This window comes from Taudactylus pleione, unplaced genomic scaffold (assembly GCF_031769625.1).
Source record: "Taudactylus pleione unplaced genomic scaffold, aTauple2 ptg000114l, whole genome shotgun sequence".
Taxonomy (NCBI): Eukaryota; Metazoa; Chordata; class Amphibia; order Anura; family Myobatrachidae; genus Taudactylus; species Taudactylus pleione.
In genome coordinates, this window is record NW_028284516.1 from 6121500 (window position 1) to 6149178 (window position 27679).

A 27679-nucleotide genomic window follows, 5' to 3' on the forward strand; every position below is an offset into this window, starting at 1 on the left:
AAATTAAATAAAAGGTCCATTGACACGTCTTGTGTTGCTTAGAAACCATTTATGTTACCACAGTATTGCTTATGCCGAGTGAATAAGATTGGTACATTATTATTATTCTGCAACCAACTTATGGTTAAATTATTAATAGTTTAATAATGAAGTAAAAAGTTATCAAAACAAATTTTAATTAAAACCATTCCTGCCTAAAGGAGATCCATACAAGATTTAATACCACTGTGGAAACGTGGAACCTGACTCAGCTAATCAGATTTTATAGTGGGGAATGATGCTTCAATCTGAGCACAATAAATTGAGCCGTGAACCATGTGAACATTTACAAGACGTGCCTGGGGATATTTTACAATGACTAAAATGAGTTTGAGATTGTATGTGCTTCAATATTTCACACAGCGGACCAAGGAGCTGATAAATCACGATGTGGACGTAAACATAGCACAGTGTATAATAAAACACTCGCTAGTTGCCAATATCTGGAAAGAAGTTTCACGGACAGGTGTATGTAAGCATGTCAAGTGCGGCGCAGTCTAGACCGATTTTGGCTCACTACCATTCCCACCGTGATATGTTCAATGAACAGAATTCGATTTTTAAAATATAAAAACTTTATTAGATTTAAAAAAAAAAAAAAAAAAAAAAGCAGATAGGAAAGAGTTAAAGTAAAAAAAAAAAAAAAAGGAAAGGGAAGAGAGCTGCGCCACCAGTCACAGCGTTATTGCTTTGTTGGAGTGCTCACTAAGGGGCTCCTATAGTAAATTGTCCTCATCTACTATTGCTGCAGTCACGCCAGACAGCTCCTCTCTGTTGGCGCCAGGCATCTTTGTCACCCGGTGCCCATCCACTAGAGGACATTGAAACGACTGCACGATTACGACATTGTAATCGTGCAGTCGTTTGTCAGTCTGTGGTGTCCCTACAATGAACAAGCAGTCGGTTATCCAGCAGGTTTGCCCGATGATAGATGTCTAAACGACCAGCGGGGACGCACATCGCTGGTCGTTTTAGACATTTTTCTTAACGATTTTTAAGCGATTTGCGAACGATTTATGAACGATAACGATATCATTATCGTTCAATTCAACCGCCTAGTGGATGGGCACCTTTAGTCACAAACGGATGTGAAAAACCAGCTTCCTGAGACTGCACTGATTAATCTAAAATGACACACTTGTATATCTGTGTGCGTCCCTATCTGTATACGAAGCACTATGACACAGAGGCCGCGGCTTTTTTCCACACCAAGGTCCTTTGCGCTACGTACACAGACTCAGACACATATATACAAGTGTCGCTTATAAAATTAATCAGTTTATTGCATCCACTTGCGACTAAGGGCCGTATTCAACTAGAAGCGAAAAGTTCATTTCGGCGATACTTTCTCGACTGTTTCAACTTATCCCCGTATTTAATTGTAGCATGCTTTCGCCGATGTGAAAATGCAATACAATGTAATAGGCGAAAAAGTTTCGCCTATGAATAGCCGGCGGAAAAAAGTGCAAAACTGGGGTTTGAAGGTGCAAGTAAAAAAAAACCAAAAAAATAAACACCCAGCACCCATGGGACAGGCTCCCTAAGGATAGCTGCGCCAAGTTTAAAAAAAAAAAAAACACTGCTGACACCCCAAAAAAGTATTTTCGTTTTGGTGGTGAAAAATCTAAAGTTGGGGTACAAAGTTAAAAACTAGCAAAATAGACTCCAGGGGGGTCCGCAAGAATGCCCCAGTTGCAAACTTCACATTTACAACCTCAAAATATGCTAGTACCCATTTTCATTTACCCCAAATTTGATGGGACTAGTTATTTTCACACAAAAACCCTCCAAAATGCTATTCTTCACCATTTAAAGTGGCCAAATACCTTCAGCAGGGCTATTCGGGGGTACCCAGAGTGATCCCCCATGTCAGTGCATCTTTTGGGGGGTGTCAGGCTGATTTCCCGAAAACTGACAGAACTTTTCGCCGGGTTCCATTTTAGCTGATTTGGAATTGAATACAGGGATAATACACCTCTCTAGCTTAATTAGGAGAGCTGCTATGGTGATTTGAAAATATTCTGGTTGTGAATTTTTTACAGATTTTTTTAAATTTTACATAGCATTATTCTGGAAATGGCATTAGATATTTAAATAAAATGTTGTATTTTTTCTTAGACTATATATATACTCTCCATATAGTAAATTTAAAAAAAATAAAAAATCTGAGCTGGTGAGGTAAAATGTTAACAAAAAGTGTGGTTTTCACACGGAATGGCCCTTCCGCGGACCCATCTTTCTAGTGATGCTGACAGAAAAATAGCGCTGTACACAAGCTAGCAAAAGACTATCCAGTGTCTTTGCTTTCTTCTGTGCATGCGTTTGCAAAGTGAACAAGCATTATGCAATGTGATATTGCGAATAATCACTCATGGAAGATGAAATAATAAAATTATAATGTGATTATCTGCATTCATTGATTATCCAGCCATGCATTTATTTATTTATTGGCCTGCTCTGTACTCATTCATCTATACATCTCCAATGCCAGCACTCATGGGACATTAATCCCTTAGTGGGATGACAATCTGTATTGCCTCTGCCTCTTGGCTCTCTGCAGTCTCCAATTCTATATGAAGCGACGCATGCCATACTATAAAAGGGACAGAACCTACCACTCAGCTCTATCGTACTTGCTTACTCTCCCAGGACAGCCGGGATCCTCCCGAAAATCGGGTGCCGCTCCTGGACCCACCCGCAAGAGTAGCACGTCTCCCGGAAAGGCCGCCCCCCCCCACTTAGCGAGCTAAAATGGGCGGTCCGGGGGGGGCTGATGACGTGATTCGCTCTGAATCGTGTCATTGTTGCCTCGCCCCCTGCATTACAATGCCAGTAATATCGCCATTGTAAAGCAGGGTGTGGTGCTGCGATCATGCCGGCAGCCTCCTTTACAGCCCACTTTAGCCGCCCCCACACCCCTGCTGCATCGACCTGGCTCCCCCCTCCCGGAGGCAGCTGTCAGAAAGTTGGTAAGTATGGCTCTATATAGGAGGAACATAAATACCGTAACACAATAACAGGGCTGAACACCCTCCAAGCAGCCAATGAGTGTAGACACGACATGTTTACAGGATGCAACTGGTAAAAAACCTCCCACATATGGCATTATAGAGAGCACATATAAGATGTTTACCCATTCACGGTACAGCAGTACTGTGACAGGTTGGTGTGTCACGTTATAACAATCTTACCATGTACATAATGAGTTAATATGAATTTCTGGACCGAAACTAAATTGTAATATATAGGGGTGAGCGGGTTCGGATTTCTGAAATCCGAACCCCCCCGAGCACCCCCGATCCGAGTCCGATCCGAGTCAGGCTCGACTTTTCCCGCCTGACTCGGATCTGAAATCGAGGCAAAACGTCATCATCCCGCCTTCCGAGTCTCGCGGGTTTTGGATCCTATATAAGGTACCCGCGTCGGCGCCATTTTCTCACTCGGCTGTGGACAGTGAAGAGGGAGGGTGGGAGTTAGGGCTGTGTAGTGTAGTGTAGTGCTGCTGTTGTCCACTACTTCAAAGTCCATAGGGGCTGGCTGTGTTGTGCTGTGCTGCTGTTGTTAATAGGGGCTGTGTCCACTACTTCAAAGTCCATAGGGGCTGGCTGGACTGTGTTGTGCAGTCAGTTCTCCATAGGGGCTGTGTCCACTCCAAAGTCCTGTGCAGTGTCCCAGTCCTAAAGGAGTGCTGTAGTGTTGTCCAGGGGGTGCTCTGTCCATCAGGGGTGCTCCCCCCAAGTGCTAAAAAAATAATATATTTTCTGTGTTTGTGAATTGTGTGCGCAGTAGCCGCACGTGCATCAACAAAGTAGTGCCAAGCGTGCGCCTGTGTCATAAGTAAAGGGCCGGCTGGCTTGACCGTTAAAGGGTGCTGTAACCCCCGAAAGTACACTCCAGTCCAAACAAAAAAAAAATTATTTTCTGTGTTTGTGAATTGTGTGCGCAGTAGCCGCACGTGCATCAACAAAGTAGTGCCAAGCGTGCGCCTGTGTCATAAGTAAAGGGCCGGCTGGCTTGACCGTTAAAGGGTGCTGTAACCCCCGAAAGTACACTCCAGTCCAAACCAAAAAAAAATTATTTTCTGTGTTTGTGAATTGTGTGCGCAGTAGCCGCACGTGCATCAACAAAGTAGTGCCAAGCGTGCGCCTGTGTCATAAGTAAAGGGCCGGCTGGCTTGACCGTTAAAGGGTGCTGTAACCCCCAAAGTACACTCCAGTCCAAACCAAAAAAAAAATTATTTTCTGTGTTTGTGAATTGTGTGCGCAGTAGCCGCACGTGCATCAACAAAGTAGTGCCAAGCGTGCGCCTGTGTCATAAGTAAAGGGCCGGCTGGCTTGACCGTTAAAGGGTGCTGTAACCCCCAAAATACACTCCAGTCCAAACCAAAAAAAAATTATTTTCTGTGTTTGTGAATTGTGTGCGCAGTAGCCGCACGTGCATCAACAAAGTAGTGCCAAGCGTGCGCCTGTGTCATAAGTAAAGGGCCGGCTGGCTTGACCGTTAAAGGGTGCTGTAACCCCCAAAGTACACTCCAGTCCAAACCAAAAAAAAAATTATTTTCTGTGTTTGTGAATTGTGTGCGCAGTAGCCGCACGTGCATCAACAAAGTAGTGCCAAGCGTGCGCCTGTGTCATAAGTAAAGGGCCGGCTGGCTTGACCGTTAAAGGGTGCTGTAACCCCCAAAGTACACTCCAGTCCAAACCAAAAAAAAAAATATTTTCTGTGTTTGTGAATTGTGTGCGCAGTAGCCGCACGTGCATCAACAAAGTAGTGCCAAGCGTGCGCCTGTGTCATAAGTAAAGGGCCGGCTGGCTTGACCGTTAAGGGTGCTGTAAACCCCGAAAGTACACTCCAGTCCAAACCAAAAAAAATATTATTTTCTGTGTTTAGCCGCACGTATATATCAAATCGATATAACATAAATGGAGGACCAAACTTTCTCCGATAAAAATAAAATAGAGAAAGATCAAGAACCACTTCCTCCTAGTGCTGAAGCTGCTGCCACTAGTCATGACATAGACGATAACATGCCATCAACGTCGTCTGCCAAGGCCGATGCCCAATGTCATAGTAGAGGGCACATACAATCCCAAATGGCAAAGTTCAGGAAAATGACCATGAAAAAGACATTTAAATCAGCTGAAGAGAAACGTAAACTTGCCAATATGCCATTTACGACACGGAGTGGCAAGGAACGGCTAAGGTCGATCCCTAGTATGTTCATGACTAGTGGTTCAGCTTCACATGACGATGGAAGCCCTCCTCCCACTAAAAAAATCAAAAGAGTTAAGCTGGCAAAAGCACAGCGAAGAACTGTGCTTTCTAAGAAGATATCACAAATCCCCAAGGAGAGTCCAAGTGTGGTGGTGGTTGCGATGCCTGACCTTCCCAGCACTGGACGGGAAGAGGTGGCTCTTTCCACCATTTGCACGCCCCCTGCAAGTGCTGAAAGGAGCACCCACAGTCCACTTGCTGATATGCAAATTGAAGATGTCACTGTTGAAGTACAACAGGATGAGGATACTGGTGTAGCTGGCGCTGAGGAGGAAGTTGGCGAGGAGGATTCTGATGGTGATGTGGTTTGTTTAAATCAGGCTCCGGGGGAGACAGTTGTTGTCCGTGGGATGAAAAAGCCCATCACGGTCATGCCTGGGCAGAAGACCAAACATTCCACCTCTTTGGTCTGGCAATATTTCTATCCAAATCCGGACAACAACTGTCTTGCCATATGTACCATATGTAAAGGTGAAATAAGTAGGGGTAGGGACGTCAACCACCTAGGAACATCCTCCCTTATACGGCACCTGCAGCGCGTTCATAAAAAGTTACTGTCAAGTTCAGAAACTTTGGCTAAGACCGTAAGCAGTCCAGGGACACCTAAATCCCGTTGTATCCAAGCGCCTGCAAACCACACCGTCAACTCCCTCCTCGTCAATTTCCTCCTTAGTCAGGATCGGAAGTAGTCCTGCAGGCCATGTCACTGGCATGACTGACTCTCCTATCCGGGATTCCTCTGGAGGATCCTGCATTGCTACGCCTACTGCTGCCGCTGCTGCTGTTGCTGCTGCTGGGAGTCGTTCATCATCCCAGAGAGGAAGTAGGAACACCACTACTTTTACTAAACAATTGACCCTCCAACAGTCCTTAGCGAGGAGGATGAAGTACGACAGCAGTCATCCTGAAGCAAAACGTATAACTGAGGCCTTGACTGCTATGTTGGTGTTAGACGTGCGTCCGGTATCCGCCATTAGTGGAGTGGGATTTAGACAATTGATGGAGGTAGTGTGTCCCCGGTTCCAAATCCCGTCTAGATTCCACTTCACTAGGCAGGCGATACCGAGACTGTACAGAAACGTCAGAAAAAGTGTCCTCAGTGTCCTGAAAAATGCCGTTGTACACAATGTCCACTTAACCACGGACATGTGGACAAGTGGAACAGGGCAGACTAAGGACTATATGACTGTGACAGCCCACTGGGTAGATGTATCACCTTACGCAGCAACAGCAGCAGCGTCACCAGTAGCAGCATCTCAGAAACGCCAGCTCGTTACAAGGCAGGCTACGCTGTGTATCACCGGTTTCAGTAAGAGGCACACCGCCGACAACCTCTTAGAGAAACTGAGGGAAATCATCGCCCAGTGGCTTACCCCACTTAGACTCTCCTGGGGATTTGTGATATCTGACAACGCCACCAATATTGTGCGGGCATTACATCTGGGCAAATTCCAGCACGTCCCATGTTTTGCTCACACAATAAACTTGGTGGTGCAGAATTTTCTGAAAAGCGACAGGGGCGTGCAGGAGACGCTTTGGGTGGCCCGAAAAATTTCTGGCCACTTTCGCCATTCAGCGACTGCGTGCCGAAGACTGGAGCGCCAGCAAACACTCTTGAACCTGCCCCGCCATCACCTGAAGCAAGAGGTTGTGACGCGGTGGAACTCAACCCTCTATATGCTTCAGAGGATGGAGGAGCAGCAAAAGGCCATACAAGCCTATACATCCACCTATGACATAGGCAAAGGAGGGGGTATGCACCTGACTCAAGCGCAGTGGAGAATGATTTCCGTGTTGTGCAAGGTTCTCCAGCCCTTCGAACTTGCCACACGTGAAGTCAGTTCAGACATAGCCAGCTTGAGTCAGGTCATTCCCCTCATCAGGCTTTTGCAGAAGCAGCTGGAGAAAGTGAAGGAGGAGCTAAGACGGAGCGATTCCGCTCGGCATGTGGGACTTGTGGATGAAGCCCTTCATTCGCTTTGCCAGGATTCCAGGGTGGTCAATCTGTTGAAATCAGACCACTACATTTTGGCCACCGTGCTTGATCCTAGGTTTAAAGCCTATGTGGTGTCTCTCTTTCCGGCCGACACAAGCCTGCAGAGGTGCAAAGACCTGCTGGTGAACACACTGTCAGCTGAAGCGGAACGTGACACGTCAACGGCTCCTTCTTCATTTTCTCCCGCAACTGGGGCTGCCAGGAAAAAACTTAGGTATCCTAAGCAACCCGCTGGCGGTGATGCAGGGCAGGCAGGACCAAGTTTGGACATCTGGTCCGGACTGAAGGACCTGGCAACAATTTCTGACATGTCTACTGTCACTGCATATGATACTGTCACCATTGACAGAATGGTGGAGGATTACATCGGTGACAGCATCCAAGTAGGCATGTCAGACAGTCCATACCTGTACTGGCAGGAAAAAGAGGCAATTTGGAGGCCCCTGTACAAGCTGGCTCTATTTTACCTGAGTTGCCCCCCCCTCCAGTGTGTACTCCGAAAGAGTGTTTAGTGCAGCCGGGAACCTTGTCAGCGAAAGGCGTAGGAGGTTGCTTCCACAGAATGTGGAGAAGATGATGTTCATCAAAATGAATTATCAGCTCTTCCAGGGAGACCAGCCTCCAGAAGGTACAGAGGGACCTGTGGTGGTGGATTCAAGTGGGGACGAGTTAATACTTTGTGAGGATGAGGATGTACACACTGAAGAGGGTGAGGAATCGGTGGATGAGGAGGATGAGGATGACATCTTGCCTCCGTAGAGCCAGTTTGTGCAGGGACACATTAATTGCCAGCTTGTTTTGTGGGGGCCCAAACGAACCAATCATTTCAGCCACAGTTGTGTGGCAGACCCTGGCGCTGAAATGATTGATTTGTTAAAGTGTGCATGTCCTGTTTATACAACATAAGGGTGGGTGGGAGGGCCCAAGGACAATTCCATCTTGCACTTCTTTTTTTTCTTTGCATTATGTACAGTTTGGGGCCTAGTTTTTCTAACTGCCATCCTGTCTGCCACTGCAGTGTCACTCCTAGATGGGTCACGTGTTTGTGCCGCCCACTCGTGTCGCTTAGCATAGTCATCCAGCTACCTCGGTGCAACCTTTTGGACATGAAAACACTATTGTGAGGTGTGAGGTGTTCAGAATAGACTGGAAATGAGTGGAAATTAAGGTTATTGAGGTTAATAATAGCATAGGAGCAGAGAAACCAACAAATTCTGTGATTTTAGCTGTTTTTATGCTTTTTAAAAAAAAAATACAGATCCAAAACACAAAACCCAGAACCCAAAACACGGAAGGGTGGTTTTGGCAAAACCAATCCAGATCCAAAACACGAAGAAAGATCCAGATCCAAAACCAAAACACAAAACACGAAAAGTGGCCGGTGCACACCCCTAGTAATATAGTTCATGTACATCACAGAAGTTCCAGTACAGTCTCAGGGAAAAACCAAATACTGACATTTCTGTATTGATCGCATGTTCTTATGTGCTTGAAAGGCAGATAATTCTATAATATTGTTATCTCTGCATGGTCTGTGTACAGGGACCAGGGTAACAAATTCAGGCTATAGGTGCGGCACCTAGTTATATAGTGCCAGGAGGGAGCTCCTGGAGCTATTTCATTCACTGCGATGTTTACTTTGACGGGTAGCAGTTAAATAGGAGAACGCCAGTTCTCGTGACTTAACCTGGGTGTTTAGTTGCGAGAACTGGCATATTCCAACTAAAGTGCCGGGCGCGAGGTCGTTTGTGTCGCGCTAAGCCGGAAAACAGCCTCGCGGCCGGAACTTTAGTCTGGTTTCTCCTCGCACCCTCCTTAAGAAATGAAGAAGTTGGTGCTATTCAATTCCCGCTGAATTGAATCGCCCCCCCATAGTATTACTTCCCATGTGGAACCGGTAGCACACATACATACTTGCTTGGTAAGTGCTTGGTAAGCTGAGGAGCGGCACTGACCCCTGCGGGTAAGGGCTGGCGCAGAGGGTACCCTTATGTGTCTCCGCAGCCGGCTTGACAGTGTTTAAAATGTAATTTTTTTGTATGTAATTAATGGGCGTCCGGCCAGGAACACGTTACCTCCGCGTCTGACTGGGAGGACCTTCCCCAGCTCCGCCTCCCCTGCATCGGCACCAGTAGGATCAGTCATCTGATCCTGCTGACGCACAAGCGCACAGTGACGTCATGAGTTCGGGCCGTGCATGTTCACATTCACTCCTGCGGCCACTACTACCCCCAGAGGCTGCCTGGACCCGGCCCCGAGAGTATAGGCTGGCATCAGCAGAATCTTCTGCGATGTGGCCTGGGGAAGTTGAGCAGAGCGATATTTAAGCCAGTGATCCGAGGAGTCTGTAGTAAGCTGAGCTGTCTGCTTCAGTCTCCTCTGACAACTGCCTAAGACAGGGATGTGGAACCTCCTGCCCGGGGGCCGTATAAGGCCCTCGGAATCATTTGGTCTGGCCCTCTGAGCTTTTTTCGGCTAGCCTCATCTGGCTAGCAGGGTGCCTAGAATGGCACACTGCAGCCAGAATCTATGCAGCAATGCCGCCTGGAACATCCTTAGGATGCTTCAGATGGTCACACTGCTGCTCCCCGGAGCATCTTCAGTATACTCCGGGCATTGCTGTAATCACTGGCAATTGTGGCCCCGCCCCGAGTGACGTCACACGGAGAGGGAGTGGCCTGCACCGGGACCGCAAATAATGTTCTATATATCAAAATGGCCCTCGGCAGAATAAAGGTTCCTCACCCCTGGCCTAAGAGAACCGATGAGTCATCAGGAAGCTCCACCTCACCAGTGTGATGTTCAGCTTCTCCAGAGACCCTGGCAGCCACTGTCAGACATGACAGCTACAGTAGGCTCAGAGGAGCACTACTAAGAAGAAATACAAGAATGAAGATGACCCTGGACGACTTTCCCTTTCTGGCCAGTGTTGTTATAGGTAAGTGTTAGAGGGGACAAAATGTGGGTGAGATGAGGGAAGGGGGGAGCACAGTGAGGGTGAGATGGGGGGGGGGGAAGAGAGAGAGAGAGAGAGAGAGAGAGAGAGAGAGAGAGAGAGAGAGAGAGAGAGAGAGAGAGAGAGAGAGAGAGAGAGATTCGTTGGACTTTTGTTTAAATATCTTCATAGTGCACTATATAATTGCTTACACACCAAGGAGGATCTGATCTCTGGACATTATAAGCACATTTATAGTCGCATGCTGCATCAATTTACAGGCTCTATGGGCCTGATTCAGAGACGGACGCTCTGAATCAGGGTTTTTTTTTTCTTTTTTGTGCGGCCTCCTGGCCGCTGGCACAGCTATTGCGAGTGGCCAGGATGATGGTCGCGATGGTCAAGACCATCGCGGCTTGCGACGAGACCCTTGTGGTAGGGTCTCGTGGCCGCAAGCCCCAGAGAGCTTCTGGCTCTAATAGAGCCGGAAGCTCTCCCACTGACATCACTGGTGATGTCAGTGGGGCCGCCCACAAACGGCAGGCGCCTCCATTTGTGAAGCCACCCCACCGCCACGCCTACAAAAAGGGGCGATCTGTCGATCAACATCGACAGCCGCCCCTTTTGTAGTGAGCCACGGAGCAAGAGAATTTCTCTCTCGCTCTGGGGTTTGCGCACGCGTAGTGAGCCTGCTGCGCGTGCGCAGAGCACACCAGCTCAAGCGCTTGCGAGCGGGTCTGAATCAGGCTCTATATCCACAGCCTGAACCTATAAGCTGTTTTTTTCATAAAGATATTCTTAGCTGCACATGAATTTGTACCAATTAGGTACTTTATGACTCAGCAAGGATCAGCTCATGGGACTTTTTTATACGTATTCATTACTGGTGTATATTACATGTATTTATGCTAATTTTTTAAGCTAAATCTTTATTTTCGTTATGAATGGAATATAAAGCTGGTTAGGCTTTTTTATGGTATGTGCTCGGCATCCCGGCGGTCTGGATTCTGATGCGCTTATTACCGGTACCGAAATCCTGAAGCCGGTCAGAAGCCCGGTGCCCGCAACCCGACTGCAGAGATACTGAAGGTAAGTATCGGGGGGGGTTAGGCACTAGGGGAAGGGTTAGGCTCCAGGTAGGGGGTGGTTAGGGTTAGGCACCAAAGAGAGAGGTTTAGGCTTAGGGTAGGGAGAGGGGGAGGGTTAGCATACCGACCAACAAGTGTCGGTATGCTAGTCCTTTTGGGATGCTGACGTCGGGATACTAACAGCCGGGATCCCGAGCGCCAGCATCTCATACAGATTCCTTTTTTATCACTAATTTGCCATATGAAATGTAAATGATCATATATACTGATATGGAGAATCTTGCCATTTACAGTACATGTATTCTGAGCTACATATATTTAATACTATAATCTGGTGAAATAAATATTTACTGCTTTATACAATATTGTTGTGGCTGACATTTTTTAGGGACCCATACTTTATCTACCTCATGTTGTCCCAACCCACTTCCCTTCCAACCCCCTTTTGTTTCCCAAGAGATAGAAGCGCTGTGAACTCTCACCTTAATATTTACCCAAAATCTAGGAGAGGTACCTAGGCAATTCCAAGCAGCAACTTATTTAAATTTGTGGAATTTGTGCACATCGACAACACAAAACTCTCCATGGCTGCGGCTGCCTGCTGGTGCGTTGGTGACCTGCAACAAATTCACCTGCTGATGGTACTCAGGGGGAGGACAGAGGCTGCTGGACAGACACAGGTGGCATAATGTTATAAGGGGCATTACTGTGTGTGGCATAATTTTATCGGAGACATTACTATATGTGGCATAATGTGTAAGGTGCTTTACGATGTGGCATAATGTGGTGTAAGGGGCATTACGGTGTGGCATAATGTATAAGGGGCATTACTGTGTGGCATAATGTATGAGTGGCATTATGTACTGAGTAAGGAGTACTACTGTGTGTCATAGCATGAATGGGCTCTGTGTGGTATAACGTGACTAAGGGACACTACTGTGCAGTGCAATGTGACGAAGGGGCACTACTGTGTGGCATCATTTAAATAGTCACGGCCTGTCCCAGCGAAGCCACACCAGTTTTTTTCAGCATGTGCAAATACTTCAGTTGTGTATGGCAGTTCTTTATGTACACAGAGCACCAAATAGTGTAGTTACGGCTCTGCTTTGGTGTGCACAGATGTGTCGTCCTCTGTGTTCAGCACCCCCTGCCCTAAAGAATTCCTACAGTGATCACTATCTAATCCTCTACAGCTGCTAAGCTAGGGCTTGGTCAACTGGGAAACTGCCTTCTCTTTTCTATGTGTGTGACCTAAACCACTGCAGTGCCAGCTTTACAGAATCAACCAAATACCAAATGTTTGACTATGGCAAATGTTTGAATCCCCTGCAGGGTGAGCCCTGTTCGGTGTATTTTAATGCAGAGAATGATGTACACTTGTATGTTGTTCTAATATTAATTATATTTGTAAAAGCATAGACAGTTGGAGGAGCCAAGAATATTAAGTGGAGGAGTCTATGCCAGGAGCCAGGTGCTGACGCAAGGTGGACCTGTGAGCTTTAAATGCCAGGGCCTATTTTTAGTTCCAGTCCGGCCCTGGAAAGACCCATAGCAAAAAGTTTATAAGGGCCCTTATGTACCACCCAATGTTGAAAAAATGAGATTTATGGTAAAACTTACCTATGTTAACTCTTTCTTCGAAGTCCATAGGGTCCACAGGGAGACCTTGGGGTGTAGATGGTGGTTGAGGACCGGGCACCACGCAGTTAAAGCCTTCAGCTCGCAGGATGCATTGGTTCAACCCCTATATGCCGCCCCCGTACCAACTCAGTTCGTGAGAAGCCAAAGGTCGTTGGAGAAGAGAGAAGGAAGATTGGTACACACAAGAATCACACTCTCACGTAGAAGGAGATGAGAAATCGGTGACCAGAAACATAGCCCATGTGAAGCCAGGTGCGTCAGGACAGGTGCCCTGTGGACCCTATGGATTTCGACAAAAGAGTTAATAAAAAGGTAAGTTTTACCATAACTCTCATTTTCTTTTTCAGGGTCCATAGGGCTCCACAGGGAATGTCCCAAAGCAGTTATTCAAGGATGGGGACGCTCCTGCGCTGAGAGGAGAATCCGGTGCCCAAATGAGGCATCCTGACAGGCAAATGTATCAAAGGCATAGACTCTCTGAAAGGTATGGACAGAGGACCACGTGGCCGCCTTACAAAGCTGTTCAGGTGAGGCGTCACGACAAGCTGCCCCGAAGGACCCACAGAGTGAGTAGAATGAGCAATAACAGTAGCCGGTACAGGGAGGCCTGCCTGCTTGTAAGCCTGTGAAATAGTCATGCAAAGCCATCTAGCAAATGTCGGTCTGTTGGCTGGCCATCCCTTCTTGTGAAATCCATAGAGCACGAATAAGGAGTCTTTTTCCGAAGAGAACTGGTACAGTCCACATAGATCCTGAGGGCACGGACGCCTCACAACGCCTCTTGAGTTACACAGGTTCCAGGGGTTCAAATGGAGGACCCTGGAGGGCATGAAGAGCTACTGACAAATCCCATGGAGCCACTGGAGGGACAAAGGGAGGTTGTATACGGAGGACACCATGGAGGAAGGTGTGGACATCCGGTAGTAGAGCAAATCTATGTTGGTACCAAATGTATAGAGTAGAAACATGCACTTTCAGTGAGGCAAGGCGGAATCCAAGGTCCAAACAACTTGAAGGAAGGCCAGGACTCTGGAAATCCTAAATACTTGAGGGTCATAGCTTCTGGTATGACACCATTGAAAATATGTATGCCACACACTGTGGTAGATCCGAGCAGAGGCTGGCTTACGCGCTCTGGGCATAGTTTTGACCACAGAGCTAGAGAATCCTTTGGACCTTAGGAGGGATGCCTCAAGAGCCACGCAGTCAAAGACAGAAGACCCAGGTCTGGGTAACGGCAAGGACCCTGAGACAAACAGGTCCGGAACTTTGAGGCAGCAGGAACGGAGTGTCGATGGAGAGACTCCAAAGATCTGAGTGACAATGACGTCTGGGCCAAGCTGGAGCCACCAGCAGGACAGTGCCACCGTCTTGTTTGAACTTACGAAGAACTCGAGGAAGAAGGGTGACTGTAGGGAATAGGTACGCAAACTGGAAGGTCCACTTCACTGATAATGCGTCTACGAAGGTTGCCTCAGCATCCCTTGTTCTGGACCCATACACCGGCAGTTTGTGATTGTATTGGGAGGCCATGAGGTCCACCTCTTGAAGGACCAATCTGCTCACTAGGAGTTGAAAAACCTCTGGGTGACGAGACCATTCCCCTGTATGCACGTTGTGATGGCTGAGGAAGGCTGCTTCCCAATTGAGAACTCCCGTAATTAACACAACAGAGATGGCTGGGAGGTGACCCTCGGCCCATGTCAGAATGCGTGACGCTTCTACCATGCTGTCCTACTTCGAGCGCCTCCTTGATGGTTGATGTAAGCCACTGTTGTGGCTTTGATAAAGAAGATGGGCCCCCTTAGCTCTGGGCCCCATAGCACCTGCGCCCCTTGCACCTATGGTAGTTACGCCCAAGCTTGTCACCTATAAATATTTAAATGACAGTCCTAAAATTGTATATAGGTACTTCTAGAACTTAAACTTCCGGTCCACATAGATTCTGGTTCCGTCTCTACTGGTTTCCTATGAAGATCCTCTGTCACATGTTGTTCCAGCCTCCAGTCTAATCCAAACATCCGATTTTATTTTCTCTTCAAAAGAAATGCTTATTTTTATTTTTACATTGACACTTATGCAAAATTATTGGATTCACTGTAGATCTCAGCATAAGGCAATGACACAGCGAAGTTCTCTCTCCTTCCAGTCTCCTCAATGACCTTGAACATGTCCTTCAGGGTGCGAAATATTACTCCGGGCTCACGATCCTTACCCATCATAGTAAATGTCTTCCCTGTGCCTGTTGGACCGTAGGTAAATATGGCAGCATTGTAGCTGGAAATTATATCACCCACTAAGTTCTTCAGTGTGGAATGATACACATGCTCCTGGGTAGCCGCTTCATTGAACACTTCGTTAAACGTAAATGTTCTTTCTCTTGTCCTGTTTGAGCGCAGGATATCATAAGGATCCTCGCCAGGGTCCTGCAATAGCACTGTCTGCTGTCCGAGCTGGTGTGTTATGCATCAGGCGCTGTTCTTAATCTCTGTCCAATTAAATGGATGTATGCGCAGAGCGACAGTCATTTGATGTTCTGTAACGTGGTTACTCTTCTTCTTCATGTTATCTCCAGAGCCTTAGCTCAGAAAAGAGGGGTTTCCGTATCGGTGTTGGCACTAGTCCAGCAGTATCAGATATAACCCAGGAAACATCCAGCTGCCTGTTAATACCACTCACAATTGTGGCATCATCAGCTGCCACTATGGCATCAATATGACATCACTAGGTGCCCTGTGGAAGAGGGACACTTATGTATCTAAGGCAGGCCAGTGAGGGATGCGATGAATACATGTCAGTAAATCAAAGCACATAATTGGAACATTCAGAAATATGCAATGTTTGTTGCACCACGCATACATCCCAATGCCGTTCGTACAGAGTCATAGGCGAAACTGGGGGGTGGTCTGGGGGTGCACAGAACCACCCATTAGCCCAGTTCCACGATATTCCATGAAGTCAGCAGTGTCGTGGGCGCCGTTTCACTGTGCCTGCTTTTTCAGAGCGCCGGCGGCAGTTCAAACATGGTGCTGGCCGCGAGCCAATGACAGCTCGCGAAACGTCAGCCAATCAGGAGCAGCAGCCAATCATGAGCGCCCACTCCTGATTGGCTGCCGTTTCGCAAGCTGTGATTGGATTGTGGCCAGCGCCATGTTTGAAATATCTCCAGTGCTGCACCGCTATGTCATGCCATGCAGGTGCAGGTACCCAGGCTGCAGACATTGCCTGTGCTCCCAGTGCAGGTGGCTCTAGAAAAAGTGGTGCTAGCATTGCCAGAGACAGCTCAGTGTGTGGCTGGGGAGGGAGGAGACTCCATCACCGGGGAGGAGCCTGTGCTAGGCCTGTTGCAAAGGAGGAAAATGCGTAAGGTGACAAATGCTCCGAGCAAGAGAGCAGGTGACAGAAATTGGGGATGGCTTCTTATTTTATACAGGTATATTTTCTCACACAAACTCAAGGAATAGAGCCTCATCACTCATGCTGCTCTGTGTCTGGTTGTTTCCAAAGAGGTTCTGCAGCAGGCACCATTTCTGCTCAGAGACATACAGTCACACCCCTTTCCACCGTACAAAATGGAATTTGAGCATAGTACCTAAACTGCTGTCTTTGGACAAGTTTCTTTATCTTTGCTGAGTCAGAAGAGATCACTCTTTGAGCTTGATTCAGGGGTGGATGCCGGTGTAGCCGCGACTATGTTTTTTTTTACACAATAGCGTCTGCCGGCCGTGAGCTGTGATTGGCTCGTGGCCGGCACCATGTTTGCGCGAGTTTCCTCCGGGTGGTCCGGTTTTCTCCCACACTCCAAAAACATATTGGTAGGTTAATTGGCTCGTTCGTGCGCGCGTGTACATGTGGTAGGGAATATAGATGGTAAACTCCACTGAGGCAGGGACTCGTGTGAATAGCCAAGCACTGAGGAATATGCAAAGAGTGTGTGTCTCAAAACCACACCTGATATTTGAGTGACCACACCCTTTTTCGGGGAGATCACATCTACGGCGCGCGCAAAAGTTCCCTTTTCTCTAATAGACACCCTGCCCCCTGCAACTCTAGATAATAATATGCTAAAACTGGGACCACCCATTACCAGATCTCTAGTTTCGCCTATGGTAAGAAGGGGGAGGGCTCTACTAGTGCTGGTGCCCTGTATGTGACATGACCCACAGCCTGAGAGAGTGCAGATGCATACACAACCTCCCCATGGTCACTAAATCAGGGATACTAGAAAACCTGCAAAAAAATGTATATTGCACCATGCCATAAAATCTAACACACAATGCAGGTGTGGTTGGGGTGGAGAACTTATACACAGAGGTCGGGTACTCAGTGATGGGGGTGGGGGGAGTAGTAGGGAAAGTTTCATGTCTGGAGCAGAGCCAAGTAAAAGGAATAATTCCAGACCTGGAAGGACATGTGTGCTGGGTCAGTCTTCCTCCTGTGTGTTGATAATGCCAGACACTAGAGCCTGTACAGCATGGCTCCTCCCACCTCACTGACACGATCAGCGCTTCATCTATTGACCCCTACAGAACAGTCGCCTGCTGCCAGTGTATCCGTGGGCAGCACAGAAGGGCGTGGCCGCCACGCAAGGCCCGTACCCCTGTTATAGTGGACGGAGCTCAAAGTCAGTGGAGCCCATTGGGATTTACCTGGGCCCCCCACTCGCCAGCCCGACCCTGCACACGGGCTGATTTTGAGTTGGGAGCAAAGCGAAAATAAAAACCAAGTAACTTTGTATCTGGACAAGACATGTTTAAATGCAAGGGGTGCAAATACACTTCATTTTTTTGCATCAGGGTAAATACTGGACGATTTCCTATAGCCCACAACTGCTGGGCAGCTTCATCAACTAGTTGATTGGTTGGAATGAAAATCTGGTAAGGCACAGGTTCTCAAACTCGGTCCTCAGGACCCCAAACAGTGCATGTTTTGCAGGTCTCCTCACATAATTACTAGTGAAACAGTTAGCTGCACCAATGGATCTTTTAAAACGTGTCAGTGAGTAATGAATACACCTGTGCACCTGCTGGGTGACCTGGAAAAAGTGAACTGTGTGGGGTCCTGAGGACAGAGTTTGAGAACCACTGTGGTAAGGTATGAAAGCAAATGACAATCAGCAATTTGCTCCCAAACGCCGGAAAATGGACAAAAACTGTTATTTGACCAAATTGTTTAGATCAAACATTTAACAAACTTGTCTGATGACCTTTTTCCTCTGTTTTCTGGCATTTAGGAGCAAATTGCTGATCATCAGTTACTCCCATACGTTACACGATTTTCATTCCAACCAATCAACTAGTAGGATGGTTGGACAGAAAATCTTTACGTGTGTACCCAGCTTAAATCTCTCTCTGCATTTTAAATCTGACCCACCTGCACTGCAACATGGTTTTGCCCAGGTGCAAAGCTGCCCCTTTTTTGTGTTTGCCTTTCTCCTAGTTCAGAATCAGCCGCACATTGTCACCAGCTAGGGTGAACAGGGGGTCATACCTATCCCTGTACAGTATATGCAAGTCGGTGACACTGAAAAGAGTCGGTGTGTAGTCATAAGGGAAGAGACTGCAATGGAATAAGAAAAAACCCCAGCTTTTCTCTGGATTTCTAGAGTTTAACATTTAAAAAAATAATAAATAAAAAAATACTCAATTTGTTGCATCACTGGTCAATGTAACAATGTTAAACTTGTAAAGATAAAGCACAGCAGTGTCGCCATGATGGATTATAGCTGTTATATACAGAAGACTGTTCCTTTCCTCTCATCTCTCATTCATGATAAGCGATGGCCTCAGAAGATTAGAGGACGATCATCACGCCCTAATCAGATTGCCCTTTTACAGGATTTGTTGAATTCTGTGCAGTTCCCGAATGTTGCATCTGTCAACAAGACTTTAATCTCAGCATTGCCCTCGTCGGCCTAGCGTTTTCCCCATATATTGTCTGTTTAACCACATTTGATTTGATCAGTTTCTGTGACACCTGTTCTTGAATATCTATATGGTTAAAAAGACAATTACCCAATACAATTTTATTCGTTTTTCTTCTGTGTTTATTTTCTTTACAGTGACGACTATATTGCGGTCTATGTGCCGCAGACCAACCCTTATCAGATCAAATCATTTCCTGGTGGAAAAGTTATGACTCTTTCCTTGGTTATTCGATCGTCATCTAAAATAAAGGGCTCTTCTTTTGAGAGTTTAGGATGTAACTCATCTGTTATAGGTTTTCTTGTTTGAAATAAATAAGATTTACAAGCTAATAACAGTTAAAAACCAGGAACCCTGTTTTAACAACAAATTTATAGTGTATGATAGTTATAAGACTAGAAATAGACTAGAGTAGTTACAGACCATTATATTAAATTTAGAGAGAGAATAAGTAATAATTGTAATACCTAAAAATACACAATACATCAACACTTTATAAGTATATTTATTACAGACAGTGCTGTAACAGGGCATAGCTGCGCCCTGTGCTGGCCGCACCACCTCAGCACGTGACATTATGATGTCGCATGTATGATGTCATTATGTTGCGCAGAGGGGGTGGGGCAGCCAGCACCGGTAAGTGCACTACTGACCGGAGCATCCTACGGGGGCAACGATTAGCTGTCCAGACTGCAGGGTGCAAAGGACGCTCCAGACGGCACTGCAACACCGATTCTAGCTGCAGGGTGCCGTTTCAGGCCTCTGTCCTGTGTGATGGCACATGTCGTACACCCCTAGTATTGGCTCTTATTACCCCCTATAACTCACTAACACACTGTAAGATGCTGTACAACCAAGGTGTGAATTAAACTTCAGTGAACCAGAAGTTAAGCAAATCGTGCCAATTAAGACCTTACAATCCAATGGAAGAGACAAGAAGCACAAGGTCTTATTTGCATAACAGACCAACCATGAGTATACTCCGATAATCTCAGGATAGGGAACATCCACATCTGAGGGCAGACAGTGCACATACAAGATATCGCAGCTTGTTTGCAGGTTGCACTTAAAATAAAATAAACCTCCAATGAAATTAAACCAGATGTTTGTATAGCTCTATCTAAACATTAGAGTTGTCCTCATTACTATAGAGCTGTGGTTCTCAACTGGGGGGAAAAATGTACAAAAGTGGTGATGTTGCCCATAGCAACCAATCCGATTCTAGCTATCATTTCTCTATTGCATTCTAGAAAATGATACTCAGATTCTGATTGGTTGCTTTGGGCAACATCACCACTTGTCTGTTTTAGAAGCTTTAGTAAAACTACCCCCTGCAGTCCTCAAGTAAAACCAACAGGCCATGTTCAATCAGCCGCAAAGCTGGATTGTTATATTTCGGCGCACATTACTAGCAATTACAATAATGAAGACTTTGCTCGTACCCAGCTATGAAGAGCGTTCCCTAAGCATCATGCAGAAATATAATGGGTGATGATACCACCAGGACCAGTGGCGGACTGGGCCAGGGGGCAGGGTGCCATCTGCCCCCCGGGCCGGTACAAGTTTAGCATCCCACGGCCGCCTGGCTGTGGGAGTACTGTCAAGCAGTCACAGATGATTCTTCAGCTCCGATTAGCTGCTATAGAGAGCTGAGACTAGCAGAGGATAATAAAAAATGGCTGCCCCCATATCAAGCTACAAAAAAATGGCCGCTGTCGACCAATGGGGAGCCAGGTTCCTTTCACATGGAACCCTAGAGTCTGAAAAGTGGAAAAAAGGGGGCGGGGCTTATCGGGGGAGTCGGCCAGGGAAGAGCAGCTGAAAAAGAAGTTTGATGGCACCCAGGGAGGAGAGAGACAAAGAGGACAGAGGTGAGGAGTGCTCCAAAGTACAGGAGATCCTGTGCTACCTGTCTTTTCTACCCTTTTAGAAACCAGGTAAGTGGAGGGTGAAGTTTATATACAATGTATGAGTCTCTCAATCTCTCTCATATCTATCTATGTATCTATCTCATATCTATCTCATATCTATCTTGTAAACAAATTATATGAGTCCGTCAGTGTGGCATAAACTTTGCAAGGTTTTTTTGTTCTTTACAATATTCATTGTCGGAATTCAATTCAGCGCGATGCTGAATAGCCCCGGGGGGGAGCTCCTGGAGCTATTCAATGCAGCGCGCTGTTAAGTCGGAGAAAGACGGTTCTCACAACCTGGGTGTTTAGTTATGAGAACCTGCATTCTCCGACTAAAGTGCCGGCCGCACGGCTGTTAGCGCTGTGCTAAGCTGGCAAACAGCCGTGCGGACGGCAGTTTTGTTGGATTTCTCCTCGTTTCCCCAGGGGGGTGCGAGAAGAAATCCTTTAGCCCGACCAAACATTGCATTGAATAGCTTCAGGAGCTCCATCCCGGGCCTATACAACATCGCTTTGAATTGAATTCCCCTGGACTTAATGTGTCTGTATGTATGTACATATTAGTGTTCCCACTAGGTACTTTTAGCAGGACACTGTGCCCTGCCTGTTTTCCTAACTGTGAAATGCACCCTGCCCATCTTGTAATTGAGGATTGTGCCCCGCTTTCTCCGGGTCAGACACACACACTGTGGGACGGAGCTTTAGGGGAAGGCGTCACAAAGGGCCGGGCGCAGCTGCTCAACCCAGTCCCCAGGAGACGCACACAATGGATGGTATTTATTTATAGCTCTTTGTCATAACAATTTTACCATCATATACTTAATTTGCTATTTAAACCACACGCACATTACGTAAACCATTGTTGTCACGCCAATTTTTACATTGCATTCGCTAGTAAAAAAACTGGGCCACTTGCATGTGTCTGCCCCCCAGGGTGAAAGTTGCCAGCCAGCCCCTGACCAGGACCTCGCCGCTAACCAAATTTGCACCAAAAGTCTTCTACATTAGTACCCCCATAACTTAGACAAGTCTAACAGAATCCCCAACAGAAATGTTAAAAAGGATTTAAGACAGTTCTGACAGTGGCAGATATAAAGAACAGGGTTCTCAATGTACACTGGTGAGGTCACATCTGCAAAATGACTTCTGCTATGTAATAACAATATGAGCAGACGAAAAAATGTTCGCACTAGAACTTGGATAGCAATTGAAAGCGAGGAGTTGTTTCACAGTAGGTAAAGGTCAAGTCAAATCAAGGTCGATATGTCTTACCTTTTCCTGCCTTAATGAGCTCTTTCCCAACCTCGAGAGTTACGTAAGCTGTGCCATTAAGAACAATATCTGTGATGGTTCTCCAGGCATTTGCAGAAAGTCTTTCAGAAGGAGATATAAAATTCCCTGCCGCATTGTTTATCACAACCTAACATTAGAGAGAAATACAACAATAATAATAATAATAATAAAAAAATAATACTTAAACATGTAAAATAAAACAGATTTGCAACAATGCAATGTAGAAACTTCATTTCCATGTTCAGTTTAGGAGAATAATTGTCTTACAATTATAAAAAAGCTGAACCTGCCACTATTATTAATCTGCATTTGACAAGGGTCAGAGCACCTGTCCATTATCAATGTTCCACTCCTGCACGTTTGTGTGTCCCCAGATTTGAAGGAAGCAGCCTGTAGCCAATCAGAATATTGGAGTGTTGACAGCAGAACTGTCCAGGGGATGAATGTGTGACTCAGTCCACTTATGCCGACAATATAGTAATCCAGCATGTCACAGTGCCAGGATATGGAAGCACAAAATCACAGACCATGAAGTTTGGTCCCCATCAAGCTCTCAGTGGTATTATTACACAACTACTATATATGGGATACCCGGTGTTGCCCGGGTTTATGGACCTTGAAGTCAATCAACAGCCTTCATTTTTTACATTGTCCACGCCAATAACCCCATTCCATAGATCCTGAAAAGGACCCCACTGTTTGCTAACATGGTTCTAGCCCTAAAAAGGACCTATCCATTTATATAGAGTATTTAGACACTGTTACCTCAACACTGAGGTATTAACAATGTTGTATAAGCAGTGTTGCTGCAATACTTGAGGAGTCAACTGCAATCTGCTTTTGGCCATGATTAGATTTAGGAGGAAAGTTTTTCCTGTTCCCCCTGGAGCACCTAGAAAGACAATACCTGCAGTTTTTCTTTTTACCATAGACCTAATTCTGTTATATGCAACTTTTTGATCCGACACCAGCCTGGGTTCTTTTCCGGTCACAAATCTCTGCAACATTATAGCTTTATTCACGCAACATGTATTTATTAAGATAAAGGGCGGGATGTAATATCGATAGAGTCTGCCGGAGGTGCGGGATGCAGACTGATCTCGATCGTTTTTTTAAAGTTGCAGGCATTTACAAGGCAAAGCTGTACTGGATTTGCCTTGTAAATGATTGCAACTTTAAAAAAAACTATCGAGATCAGTCTGTATCCCGCACCTCCGGCAGACTCGATCTCTATTACATCCCGCCCAAAGTGTTCTGTCAGGAGTTGGAAGCCCTAGCTGATGCAGACTCTTGCCTACCATCTGTTGAATTTTGTCCTCCAAGCAGATGAGAGCTTGATTGAACATTACATCAGTATTGTAATCTTTGCTCAGGGTTAGCTCCTCTTGGTTCATAATGAATGTCTTCACTTATATTTTCTCTAAAGTCAAGCCCAGGCTGACTTAATAACGGTCAGTGCAGGTGCAGTGCGACAGTTGATCCTAAAACTCACTGCTCTTCTGTTGGAGCTCTGCCTGCCCCCTACTGGTACATTTCAGCCTGTGCCTTCAGATCAGTGCAGTTTTAGTCACTGGAAGACATCCTGAACAAACTTGGTTAAACCAACATTTCAAATCAGATACTCCATGGCCTAGTTGGTGAACACCAGGTTGACCTCCATGGCCCTGAAAAACTTCAAACATAGCCAAAACTTAATCCTGGTCAAACTACACCATCGTGTCAAGTTTGGTGGAGCTAGGTACAAAATGGCCGTGCATACAGGACAAACAGACACACACTTTCTCACTTATTATATAGATGAGAACACTTAGCCACTGAGTTATGCCTAACCACTGAGCCACACCTTCTGGCAAAGCAATTAAAATATTTATTATCAAATTATTAGGCTTCAAGCAGTAGTAGTTATAGTAGTCTGCAAAACTGAAAATCACACTTCAATCAAATTAAAACCGAATATGCTTAATGAAATGTGTCTAGAATGAGTCTGAGATCCCAGTGGGTAGAAGATCCTTTTTTTAGTCTTAATAATCTAACGGAATGCCTGGGGAGATCTCCATTAGATTGTCTGCTCAATCTGTTGTGACCTATTTAAAAAAATATGTAACACTATTTTACAAACCTCATTATGTCCAAAAGTCTACAAATAAAAGTATTCACACTGTATTAGTGCCAATATACAGTATTTACTGACTAATATGTAATCTAATTTCAGGAAAATGCAATCTTTCTACCTTTCATTAATATATCATACTGCTACTGTCACACCGTTTGATTTTACGCCTATTATTAAAAGGGAAGTTTATTTAGTCATGTATACAGATTCATACACTTCATCTTCAAAAGAATAATAAGCATAAAAAGGGACATTTTCATATAAAAAAGTGCTGCTAAGACACAATGATTTTTAATGTGCTGCAATGGAAAATTACGATATAACAAAATCATATAGATGTGTCTGCAATACACGGAGCGTCTTTATGCCATGCGGTGCGAGATGCCTGGTGTGACTGAGGCGCTGTGAGAGGGGAAGAGTAGTCTACTGCATTTTTCGGCTTTTTCAGAGCTGATGAATCCCGCTGGCTTTGAGGGCTGGATTTAGAAGGGCAATGGTAATACATGCAAAATATGTAATTACTATATCTGTGTACTACTATTGCCCCTTTAAATCCAGCCCTCAAAGTCGCTCTGCACTTCTAAGTTCTCTGTATTTTATGTGTAGCCAATGGATACATCATTTTAACATTGGAGCTCCCTTCAAAGATGTTCCCCTGCCTTGTATATGTAATTGTAACTCTGCAATTGCTTCAAATGCACCTATAGCACAGGGCAAAGATCCTGGTACATATGTAGCATCCATACTGTGATTCCCATGTCTTCCCATATCTACACTACTTTTACTCCATCTGCTGGTTTCTCTCTCCATCCGAATGCTCATCAGAGTATACAAGATCACTGCCAGTACAGTGACCTGAGTTTACTGGGCATACACTGTATTTATAATGCAAAATAACAGCAGATAAGAACATTGTTAAGCAGGAAGAGACATGGTTATCACAGTACCTCTCTGAGTGGCAATTTATCGGGTACACACGTAAAGATTTTCTGCCCAACCATCCAACTAGTTGATTGGTTGGAATGAAAATCTGGTAACGTATGGGAGTAACTGATGACCAGCAATTTGCTCCTATATGCCAGAAAACAGATGAAAATGGTCGGTCAGACAAGTTTGTTCAATGTTTGATCTAAACAATTTGTTCAAACAACAGTTTTTGTCCATTTTTCGGCGTTTGGGAGCAAATTGCCGATTGTCATTTGCTTTCATACCTTTCCTGATTTTCATTCCAACCAATCAACTAGTTGGATGGTTGGACAGAAAATCTTTAGGTGTGTACCCAGCATAAGCCACCACACACACACATGCTGTAACACTGCAATAAGCTTTTTTGCATAAATGTCAAATAAAACATCTGGACTTGCAAAGATAATAATTTTTCTGCATATTTAAATACCAGACATACCAGAAAGCTTTGTGCAACATAACGAAAGTATTCGGAAGCTGCCCAGTAGAAGAAATATCGGATATGTTACATTATACAAGGATATATTCATTATTAAGTATGGTTACTCCTCTAAGTTGTGTTGAGTCAAAAACAAAAAGACACACATACTGTACTTAAGAACGGTTGGCATTTAGCAAATTGTGCTGTGATAGGTAACAGGATGTAAGCCTCCAGAGGTAGACGGCATATTTATCACCAACTACATTTTTAATGATAATTACACCCCGACTCGCAATGCGGTCATGTAAATGACTACATTCATTTATTATAGCTGGGGCACCAGGACAGTGCTTCCATAAAGGCCCTGTCCCGGCTAATGGCTAGAAGCAGTGATAGCTACCAGAGCTGTCCTTCCTTCCTAACTCCTGAGCATACTGTGGGGGAGATTTATCAAATCTTATAGGGGCCTATTCATCAACACTAAAATAACGTTTTTAAAGGACATTTTCCTTAAATAACGTTATTTTGGTATTCATGAACACACTTAGCACAGGAGATATCACTGATATCTCCTTGCTAAGCCCCCCTGCGTTAATTTCCACACTCTCCATACATTAGTATGGGGATATGGAAATAATGGTATTCATCAAATTACGAAAATTATGTATTTTCGGAATTTGATGGAGGTACTATCCGCCACTGTGAGGTGGCGAATAGCAGGTAACACTTACCTGTAGCAGCGTGGGCAGGTCCCCCGGCGTCTCCCTCCGGCGCTCTGGTCTCTCCTCTGGTGGCTCCGTCTGCTATGCTGACATTGTGTTCTCCAGACAGAACACAATAAAGATTAGGAACAGTAGTGTGCTCTGCTGGGAGAACACGTGGCAGCACAGCAGATGGAGCCGGAGGCTGCTGTGCGGACAGGTAAGTGTTGAACGGGGGGGAGGTGAGCGGGGGGGGAGGGGGGGACACACTAACTTACCGCATCTGTAGGCAGTGCTGCGCATACGCTGGTTTTACAGATGTAACAGTGCATACGCAGCACTCTTTCCAGCTGCGGTAACGTAGAGCAGAGAGGGAAAAGTATCTATTTCCCGAAAAGCGGTCATCGCAATAATGACAGCTTTTCGGAATAGATACTTATGGAGAGGAGGAATGATGAATTCCTCCTGTAATTAGGTAGAACTCCATGCGAGTTCTAAAGCTAATTACCTCCATCTGTATTTTAGGTATAATGAATAGGCCCCATAGTGAGATAAAGTGGACAAATTGCTCATAAACAGCCAATCAGCTTCTGTCATTTTTCTAGCGTAGTCTGTAAAATGACAGAAGCTGATGGGTTGCTATGGGCATGATTTGATAAAACTCCCCCTTAACTTTCAGAAATATGCCCCTAAAACTCTATTTTGTGGGACATGCTTAGGCCAGAAATGTAGTGCAACAAGCAAGGTCTGGATGTACATTAATATGAAGAAAAAATAAATAAATCACAACTTGAATCATGCCAAACAATTAATTCCTGACTTTAAAAAAGAAAAAAAAAAAAAAGTTTGCGCACACACGCTGGACGCATGCACGGGACAACTTAGACACGTGCACAAATAAATGTCTGCATCAGTCATCGGCAGTGCGTACACGTCTGAATCAGGCAGTTATAATATAACTTGTAAATAGCCGATATTACAGATGGATTCATTAGAGACTAGAGTCCAAACATCTCCTGGTTCAGCCACTGTTGATTTTTCCCCTGGAGCTGGAGGTAATTGGTTTAAGATTGCTTGATCATCCGGGTAATACACGTACCTAGGAGGTGGCTCAAAGTGAGTAACGCTGCAAACCTCCCTATATAACTATTATTGGACCCGACTCTTTTTGCAAACACCAATTTTATATTTACTAATATATGTACAGTGACTAGTAAATTCCACCAAGCAACAGCTATTTTTGAACACTAATTTAGATTATTGATAATAGACTGGTGACATTGGTTAATGAATAATCACCAACTGCAGTGGTGGTTATTAACTATTGAGTCCTATATGTTTTAACTAAATCACTGTGTGTATGGTTGCATTGATA

The 27679-nt window shown here is 45.4% G+C and overlaps 1 protein-coding gene across 2 annotated transcripts in view; it reads right to left on the reverse strand.

The window, feature by feature from the left end:
* DECR1 (2,4-dienoyl-CoA reductase 1) overlaps nt 1-27679 on the reverse strand; it is a 77805-nt gene that overhangs the window by 13884 nt on the left and 36242 nt on the right. For both annotated transcript variants that reach the window (XM_088471517.1, XM_088471518.1), the window contains exon 5: nt 22083-22230. In XM_088471517.1, the coding sequence (XP_088327643.1) occupies nt 22083-22230 (148 nt within the window). The remainder of the gene's footprint in view (nt 1-22082; nt 22231-27679) is intronic.